Genomic DNA, 9,604 nt, shown 5'->3' with positions numbered 1-9,604 from the left:
GCTGGGGCAGCTTGGGCTAAGGTTCTATTTTTTTTTTTTTTTTAATATTTATTTATTTATTTATTTATTTATTTATTTATTTGTGTGTGTGTGGCCAGCTCAGCCCACCAGGGGGCGGGGCTGGCTGGCATGTGGTGCTGGGGGATTGAACTGCGGTCCCTTGTACTTTGCTAAGCTTGTTCTAAGTAGGTGCTTTAGACCACTGATGGGCTAAGGTTCTTAAAAATGCTTTCCAAAAGCATTTATTGTGATTAATATCTGTCACTTGTTCCCATTGTTTACTGTTAGTAGTGATATGCAAGCCAAGTTTTGGCAAAACTTGGGGAAAAGGTTGGTTGGTTTTCAGGGTCCCAGGATGGGGAGCCCTCTGTGGGCAGAGAGCCTCTCTCCAGCACTGTAACAAAGCGCAGATGATACCTGCAAGTTCTTGAACACAACGAGCCGCCCTACTTGTCATTGTACACAGACTGGGGAAACTATACAAACTTCATTTGGTACAGGTTTGAAAATAAGCTTTAATAACAAAGTGGCTACTGGGAATGGTGGCACACACCTATAATCTCAGCACTTAGAAAGCTGAGGCAGGAGGATCTCAGGAGCCAGTCTGGGCAATTTAGTGACTTAATGAGACCCTATCTCAAAAGGAAAAACAGAGTAGGGAGTGGTGGTGTACGTCTGCAATCCCAGCACTTAAGAGGCTAAGATAGGAGCATTGTAAGTTCAAGACCAGGCTGGGCTACAAAGTGAGCTCAAGACCAGCCTGAACTGCACAGTGAGACCCTGTCTCAAAAAAAAAAGACTGGTTAGTATCTTAGTACAGGAGTACTTGCCTGGCATGTGTGAGGCTCTAGTTTGCATCCCAGGTCCCCCCCCCCCCGAAAAAGTCTACTACTTATTAGTAGAACTTGAAAATAATTCCAGTGAAAATAACCCCTTCTAGGACCATCATTTTGGAACTTCATGCCATCTTCTCACATTTTTTAACTGAGCTCGGGCCCTTTGAGAGGCAGGTGGGGTGAGGACAGGAAAAAAACCAATCCCTGACCTTAGCGTGACCTTGTCGAGAGAGCCAAGCAAGGCAAGAGGATGATGTCAAGGAGGGAGTGGTCGGGCGACAGTCCCCGCACTCCAGCAGCGCAAAGGGCAGACAGTGATTTGCATGGAAGCAGTTTCGCCAGGGCTGATGTGGGAGCAGCTCCCCACCTGCAGGCCTTCTTCGCCTCTGGGCCTTGTGTACCCTGGGATTTCCTGAAAAGCAAGTTTTGCTGGAGGTGGAATGACCTCTCAGGAGGGGAAGCGGATCCCCGCGCATCTGCCTTCCTCATGGCTGGGGTGGGGTCTGAGGCGCACAGAAGCTGCTCAGCGCTCAGATCAGAGCGAACCGGGAGCAGCAGCTGGGGCAGGAGGCACGGAAACAGCCAAGCTGGCCCCAGCCGGGCTTCCTCCTCCGCCTTCTTCACGAAGGCTCTTGTGCTGTCCCTCAGCAGTGCGCAGGGGCGCACACTCACCTGTGGTCCTAAGGGGCTGCTACAGGCGTAGGCTCAGGACACCCAGCACGCGGGCTCAGCCCTCTAGTGCCACCTCCGCTTGCTCTGCCCAGCGCATCTGCGGAAAGCAGCCCTGGCAACACCCGCTCCTGGCATCTGGCCAGGCCTCCTCCCCTGCAGAGGCCAGAATCGCCCCTCACCTTCGGGGAGCCTTCCTGTGCTTACTCTCCTGGGACACAGGGACACAAGCGGGTGCACTCTGCAGGGTTCCGCTGCTCCCTGAAGCAGGTGGCCCTGCCTGGGGAGAGCTGTTGAGGGCCCTGGCAGTTCTGGGGTCAGGGGAGGCTCCATCCGGGCCGGCCCACGGGGCCCTGGCGTTCTGTCCTCCCTTCTGAGGCTGCTTGGGGGCGGAAGGCAGGGCCCACCAACCCCACAGGGACACTCCAGTCACTCAAGCTGGTGGCCCTTCAGGGGCCCAGATTAAGGCCAGGAGCTGCTGTGGACTGCTCTGTGGGAGGGTCAGTGCTCACCACCCCAGCCATCTCATCAGCCACCAATGATGAGACTATTATTTTAAATTATTTATTTTTCTATCATACATTTCATTCAAATCATAAAACAGTCCAATACATTTTCAGATGTTCTCTTTCTTATAGGATGGACAAAAACATTCACACTTCAACTGACAAAAGCGTCACTCAGAGCTTATTCAACTACAGCTTCCCAGGCCCGCTCTGGGATTCGGTGATGGTCATAGCACCACCAGTCGCGGTCACCATGGTGGTCCCTGAACCACCCTCATGGAAACTGCTGAGGCCCTTACCCTCTGAAAGCAACTTCGGGAAACCCAGGAATAATTAAGTATACAGAAATAGCTCTTCTATAAAATTTCCATATAAAAATAATGGCATTTATTTACAAAGTCTGAGATTCTACAAAATAATGGAACAGGTTAGGTACTTCAATCTGCTAGGGCCTAGCAGAGGCAAGTCCACTGTGGCCTTTGCCTCTTCCTCTTCTAAACTGCTTGAAGCATGTGGCACCAGTGTCGCCTTTCATGCAGGAAAAACCAGAACTATACTATTCTGGAAACAAAACCCAATGACACGTGATTGGGGAAAACGTCTACCAAGGGACTTGTACCACTGTGACCAGAGTGGGCGCATGGGGACCTACCTGCCTGGCCCTGTGCCCTGAGGGCAGTGCAGACACAGGAGGCACTCTGGGGCTGCTCCGGTCTCTCAGAACGCCAAAGGCTAGGCCTGTCATGGTACTACTACAACTTGCCCAGGGAAGCCTTTTACAGAAAAGCTGCTGGGTCATCAGATATCATCTTTCTGGTATGAAAAACATCTCTGACCCCAGTCTGAACAAACAGGTTTATGAGGCCATCTATAATTAATGCCTGGCACGGGGAGGCGTGTCGAGTGACAACTGGTGAGGCTGGAGCAAAGAATGAGAGAAATATGGCTTTTACAGTCCGAACGGCCTGGGGACGGTCCTTCATGACACCGACACACAGCCATTGCATTGCGCAGGGATCCCCCCCAGGGACCAAGGCGAATGAGGATGCTGCCTGGGGAGGAGTTTCTGAGCTGTGAATATCGAACCTGGGATCCCGAGTGAAGAGGCCCCGCTTCTGCTCCCCAGCAGTGGGCACCTGGTGACACCTGCATCGGTATTCAGCCAGGGCCGTCAGGAAGCACAGTGATGAGGGTGTGGCGTGCAAGACTGCATGGCCCTCCCAGGAAGTGGTAGCTAGCAGGCTCCGTGCAGACTCCGCCTGAGGACCAGGCAAGCCTCCAGGCACACCTCTAGCCGAGTGAGCTGGAAGAGCCACCCTTGCCTCCAGTCTAGGCAGAACCAGCACACATACTGGCAGGCCTCAGTGCCAGCTATGCCAGCTCCCAGCGCAGCAAGGCCGGTGGAGGTTCAGCTCTAGGTCCCCCATTTTTCCCTTAGTGTCCTGTGAGCATAGATGTGTATGGGGAAACTGATACCCACAGATTAAACATAAATTTTCAGATATTTTGGTTATACAAAGGGGTTAGTTCCTGAGAATGTTGATTTATGTGGGCATGGAGCTTGACGTATTTAAAAGGTCAAATCTTAGGCAATATTTAGGATTTTTCTCTGTAAGCAGGTGGTCCGAGGGTCACACAGATGCCACATGCAGGCTTCTGGCTGGCACATTAATGAGCATCAGGGGTGCAGACAGCTGTTTTGGGAGCATGAAAGGGAAACGAGGAAAAGTGGCTGTCAGAGAGCCTCACCCAAGCAGCCTATTTGCAGAATGGCTACCCTTAGCCTGTTTAAGAGAGCACTTTATGTATCCAACAGCTTGTAGTATATGTGGAAAGTTCTTTTTCATACTGCGCTAGTTCGGCTGTAAGGTAAGGACAATGAGAACTCTGTGGGCATGTGAGATTTTTCTTCTTTTAAGGGTAGTACTGGCAGCTAAATTTGCCCCATACACAGCAGTCTTTAGGTATGTCACAGGTCACTGACTAGGGACAACCTGTTAGAATCTGACACTAAAAGGCCTTCCAGTCACCCAGAGAGTTGGTGTAGTGGGGCACCCTGCAATTCCAGTCACTCAGAAGTTGAGCTCAGTCTGAGCAAATTAGTGAGACCCTGTCTCAAAAAGGGGACAGCAGGGCTGGGATATCACTCAGTCCGCAGGCGCTGGTTCAGTCCCTAACACTGCACACGCCAAATCTTTATCTGGGTGTGGATCTGGCAGAAACAACCAAGGCAGAGCCTGCCACCTGCTAACCCTTCCCCAACTCACAGACAGACTCGGCTTAAATCACATCAGAGCTGGTGGAAATCTGTTGTCTCTACGACCTAAGAGGCCAGCAAGTTTTGATTTAGCGAACAGTCACATTACAGATGTCTGAGGGGGCCAGGGGCCCCTTCACCCCTGCACCTCAATGGGAATGACAAATAGCAGCCACCATCCCTTCAAGAACAGGGGGATCTGGCATTATTTCTCAAACATGGCAGAGCTCTGTTACAACTGCAAATTTGTTAATGGAAGGAGTTATTGTTTCATCCTGGTAAAAGAAACTGGAGATTTACTTATTTTACAGCCCTGCGTACTGAACCAAAAGCCTTTCACACTCAGCTATCACACTGCGCCCAGCCCATTTTATGTTATTTACTTTGAGATAAGGTCTTAGGTTGCCCTGTAAGGCTCAAACTCGTGCCCCTTCTGCCTTAGCCTCCAGTGTTGTGGGCATACACCAGCACACCTGGCCATGCTGCTTTAAGGAATCCAACTGAAGGCTGCAGCACAGGCGGCGAGCATCCCATGTTCTGGGAGGCAGCAGGCAGCTCCAAGAGGCAGAGGGTCACTGGGAGCCCTTTCTTGCCCTTCCCTCCCCTCATCTAAGGCATGGCGTCCATAAAGGCCCACCATAGGGACTTTCCATGTACACAGAGCGTGAGGGTGAGACACTGCTGGGGGCTGAGAGAAGGTGCACCTGGGAACACTCAGCCTCTGCTGGGCTGCGGTGTAGCGTCTTGCCATGAAGGCTCAAGGGGCTCTGCCCAGGAGCTCAGGGCCCTGGAGCTCTGCTAACTCAGGACAACACCAGCAGAGAAGGCTTTGCAAACTCCCCAAACAGCAGTGTGACCAAAACCCCTGCACGGATGGCAATGTGTGTCCTCAAATAACTTTGTGTGCCACTAACACCAAGCAGCCTGGGTGTTGCGACTGTAGTTTTTTTGCTTTGACTCCTGTATGAAATTGTGTCTCAGCATGAACTTGGACCCAGATGGCTACATATATCTGAGATAAAAGAACAGAATTTCTCTTCCATAACATTTCAACCTAGCCTTTTCCAGGTAAGGTTTGAGATCACCAACCTGAGGTCAACCTGAGGTGACTATGGTGTCACTCAGTGAGATGTCTTGAGCAGTCACCAGAGCTCTCACTAGGGAACATGGACCTCTGTCAATGGCACACATGGACAGCTGGAGGGCAGTGGGTGGGAACCAAGATGGACCAGTCTTTGGTTGCCTTTTTTTTTAAGCCCATGTTTATCAACTTAAAGCACTATAGCAACAGAGGAAGAAGACACAAAGAAACAGCTCGCCAAAAACTCTAGTAAGAATTCTGCTACTTAGAAAAGGAGTGGGTACGTATGTGTCTTAAATTCTAAAACGTATCTTGGGAGCTGTAGTTTAATATCTTAAAGACCAGAAAGAGGATCCCTCCAGTAGAGATGAGGGACCTTTGGGCTGGGCCAGAGGACAGCAGTCCTTCGAGGATGACACAGCAGGAGAGCCCATTTCACCTGACCTGAGCAGGCAGAAATAGCTGTCACAGGCTTGTGGCCACCGCTGCAGCATTCTGGATGCCTCCACCTGGGCGTGTGAGAGAGGTGTGCTCTGAACTGCTAGGACAGAGTCCTGTATAACCTGCCCTGATCTCCCTGCCTCATGGATGTGTGCCAGCTTAGTTCTGCCAGAATGAGAGCTCCGTCTCCAGGGAGCCTAAGCTCAAGCTGTGTGTTCTTCGTCAGTGTTTGCATAAGGTCTTAATCAAAATGCAAGCCAGTGGAAGCCTTTACCTGTGGCTCACAGGAGCATGGCGGGAGAGCTCCAGAAAGGCTTCCCTGGGCAATGAGGGAAGAACAATCCCGGTGGGTCAAGTCTAAGTTTTAAAAAGCTAGCTCCTCTCTGAGCCTTTGCTTCCTTTTAAGGCCTTAATGTATCATTAAGTTGGGGTTTGGGCCTGCTGGCAGATGTAGGCCCACTCCTCTAGTCAGAGAAGCAGCTCTCACCGACACCCCAGTGCAGTATTTCCCAAAGCATCTTTGGCTACAAAATCTCACACTACATACCAACTAGTGTGTATCCAATCAGCTGGAGTGTTCAGTGTTTTTCACAGAAACACTAACTATTGGGTTACTTTGAAATGCAGTTTACCCAGGAATAAATCTAATAGGATCATTTTGATTAAAGTGAAAAAAATGTGGCATGTTCAAGAAACATTAATGTTCATATTCTTGAAATAGACTTCTTTCCAAAACAAAAGTAATGACATTTGGTTCATTTTCACAAATTGCACACTGGGTAAAATCATACAATTACTACAGAGCGCTGTAGGCAAGCGGTTTGGTCATAAGAATTTGCTTTGCTTCATTGTAAATGAAAAAGCTGTATGAAATGCATAGCTTTGATTAAAACTATAGATACAGTTCCTTTCTTTGTAGAGCTCCAGATTTAGAATGCTGGCAAAAGGCAGTGCTGGCAAATGGTAATGCACATGGAAATGCTTTCTATTTTGGCTTCCAGAAGTAGCCCTAGTAAATTCTATGCACCAATGCATTGGCTAATAATGATCATATCAGTTTGACTATAAATTATTCTAAATGTCACTTAAATACTTAAGAGTGCTCGCTCCTTTCTGAAGCTGTCTAAGGCAGCAGATGCATAAAGCACCCTGACTAGACCTCCAACTAGCTGGTGGTCCATCTGCGTGCTCAGGCCACAGCACTGCAACCTACTCCCTCACTACAGAGGCTCCAGGTGACAGAGGAAGGAAACAGGACCACTGCAGCGCAGGCGCAGTTCTCACAGGACCAAGTGGCCATGAGGACCTCGAGGACCCCAACTCGGGGAAGCTAGGCGAGTCTCACTCATGTTGCCGCTTCTCTGGGGATTATGTCCTTGCACCCCCCGGAAGCAGACTTTGTTTGCGATGTGACCTACCGCTCTGCTGGGCAGAGCTTGCATTCACGCTATGTTAACTCTCATTTCAATCAACGTAGTCTTCCTGTAATTTGCTTATTGTGTTTCTCTGGTTTTCACTGAACACACAGTGCAAACAAAGGCAAAGACTGAAGCAATCATTTCAAATACAAGCTCACACTAAAAACACACATGAGCATCAAATATTAAAATGTGACTTTTCTCCTGTCTTTATTCTGGAGAGGAGGAATCCTCCTCCTCATCTTCCTCGTCTTCATCGTTGAACGAGCAGGGGGTCTCGCCTCGGGACTCGGAGCAGTGGGAGGCCGCACTGCTGGACTGCTGGCTGTTTGGGGCAAGGAGCTGCCCGGTTGCTAAGGCCACTTCAGCATCCAAGCATAACCCTTGGTTTACACTAGCAAACAGTTAGAAACACACAGATTCATTAATGCAGAAGGAACAGCTTTTGTAACACACAGACATAAAAGCAGGGAGGAGGTGCCAGTGGCAGTACTGTACAGCGGTGACCCAGCCCTGGCTCACCCTACAGAGCGAAGGCTTTGTGGTTTGCCTAACTTGGAAAAAAATACCTACCTGGACTGGGGTAAGGTGGCACCAGACGTCAAGTCCAAATTTGATGCTGACTGGGCAGAGTTCAAAAGCAGTCCCTGATTTAACCAAGAAGGTCCTGTGGAGATATCTAAGACAGAGAGAGAGAGGAAAAATAACAAAACAGAAGGCTGTGTATATTTTGTAGCTGCTGTTGTGATGGTGTGGGAAAAGCACAGATAATTCACAGATAAGTCTGTTTTTAACTATAGCTAGGCAATTCTGCTGTCATACGAAGAATTCAGGTTTCTGTATCTTCTTGAAGGAAAATAGTTTCTAGAACATATGAAAAAAATCGATGAGGCAAGGGCTGGGGATTTAGCTCAATGGAAGCCCTGGGCTCGGTCCTCAGCACCAAAACCAAAAACTAAACCTAAACTAAAAGCAAAAGAGCCAAAAAGACTAGGCAGAGTAGGGAGAAAGAATAAAGTAAAAGCAGTCATAAACTCTTACTTGTTTTCCCCAGAGAAACCTCCGGGAGGCTTCCTGGTACAGTGGTCAGAGTGTGCCACCCCAACACCTGGGGGTCCTCATCCCGGCTGAGGTGTCCACAGCCACAGCAAGTCACTGGGCGGCATCTCGGTAAGAAGGCAGCCACCCCACACGATCACTTTTTAAGTTCCTGTGAGTTAACTTGATGCTATTATTCATCAAGGATTTACTCTGTTTCTGACAAGATTTTTCCTGGTGTCCTTTGCTTTATAATTCAAACCTGCTCTTATTTTAGAAGGTCATGCTTTTAACAGGGGATGGTTGTAATGAAATCGTGTTTCCAGTGTGGTGAGAAAAACATTATAGTTTACAGAAACTATTTTGGGTATATCCTTGCAATCTTATTTTCTGTGTGTAAGTCACAATTATATTACCACACCGATCAAGTCTCACTGCAGTTTTACTGACTACTCATCTCCCTCCCTAGGATGTGAGCTCAAAGGAGGCAGTGATGGGCACATGCATGGTCTAAATGGCACCCAAGGAGACCTGTTTCTTTCAACTGTCATTTTAAGAAACAGGTAGTTGAAACATAAGAAACAGACTCTGAAAAAAGAAACAAGTTACTTGTACTATAAGATAAAAACCAAGGTATCCTCAAAAATACAATTTGTCAAAACAAACTTTTATTTAATAAGAATTTTTTAAATAACTTAAGAAAAACATAGTATATATCTTGAGATCTTAAGAAAAACTTAAGAAAAACATAGTTCTTTTTTTAAAATATATTTAGTACAGAGTCTACAGGGTCTCACTACGTAGATAGGACTCATAGTGAGCCTCCTGTTTTCAGCCTCCCAAGCACTGGGATTACAAGGGCACTACCACACTCACTCTCAATCACTGTCTCAGCGCGCCCTGGGGGCGGAGCTGGCAAGGCACACTGGGGATCAAACCCCGGCCTCTGCGCTCTGCCTAAGCAGATGCTTTAGTCTGTTGAGCTATCTGGCTGGTCCTGAGATCTGAAGTTATTTATCCAAGTGAGAGGCTGTTCCCATGCAGAAAAGGAGCAAATCTGAATTTTAGAGGTGTTGCACTTGCACAAGGCAGGCAATGTCAACTTAAGAACTAAATCTAGGGGGCTTGCAGGTTAGCACAGTTGTTTAAAACACCTGCTTGGGCAAACTCAGGCGCAGGGGACTGCGGTTCAATCCCCAGCTCCACAGTCCGCACCACACCCACCCTTGAGGCAGTCTGAGCCAGCCAAAAGAAAAAAAAAAAAGAACTAAATCTAACAGGAACCAAACCTCAGTCATCAAACTCTTCCTCTATGAACAAAGGCCAAAGCAAATAAGTTAAAATTACCATTTTGTTTA

At 48.3% G+C, this 9,604-nt stretch overlaps 1 protein-coding gene across 9 annotated transcripts in view; it reads right to left on the bottom strand.

The window, feature by feature from the left end:
- Positions 1–3,034: 3,034 nt before the first annotated feature.
- The window catches only part of Tfdp2 (transcription factor Dp-2), a 227,714-nt gene continuing 221,144 nt past the window's right edge, over positions 3,035–9,604 (bottom strand). For 6 of the 9 annotated variants that reach the window (XM_023712969.1, XM_023712975.1, XM_023712971.1 and 3 more), the window contains 2 exons: positions 7,782–7,887; positions 7,392–7,602 (listed from right to left, as the gene is read on the bottom strand). In XM_023712969.1, the coding sequence (XP_023568737.1) occupies positions 7,419–7,602; positions 7,782–7,887 (290 nt within the window). In that variant the 3' untranslated portion in view covers positions 7,392–7,418. Of the gene's footprint in view, positions 7,603–7,781; positions 7,888–9,604 lie in introns of all 9 variants that reach the window. The other 3 variants (XM_023712970.1, XM_004629221.2, XM_004629222.2) reach the window with 2 other exon arrangements.

This window comes from Octodon degus, unplaced genomic scaffold (genome assembly GCF_000260255.1).
Source record: "Octodon degus isolate 3935 unplaced genomic scaffold, OctDeg1.0 scaffold00028, whole genome shotgun sequence".
Taxonomy (NCBI): Eukaryota; Metazoa; Chordata; class Mammalia; order Rodentia; family Octodontidae; genus Octodon; species Octodon degus.
The sequence above is the reverse complement of the archived record's forward strand: the minus strand, read 5'-3'. Positions and strand labels throughout refer to the sequence as shown.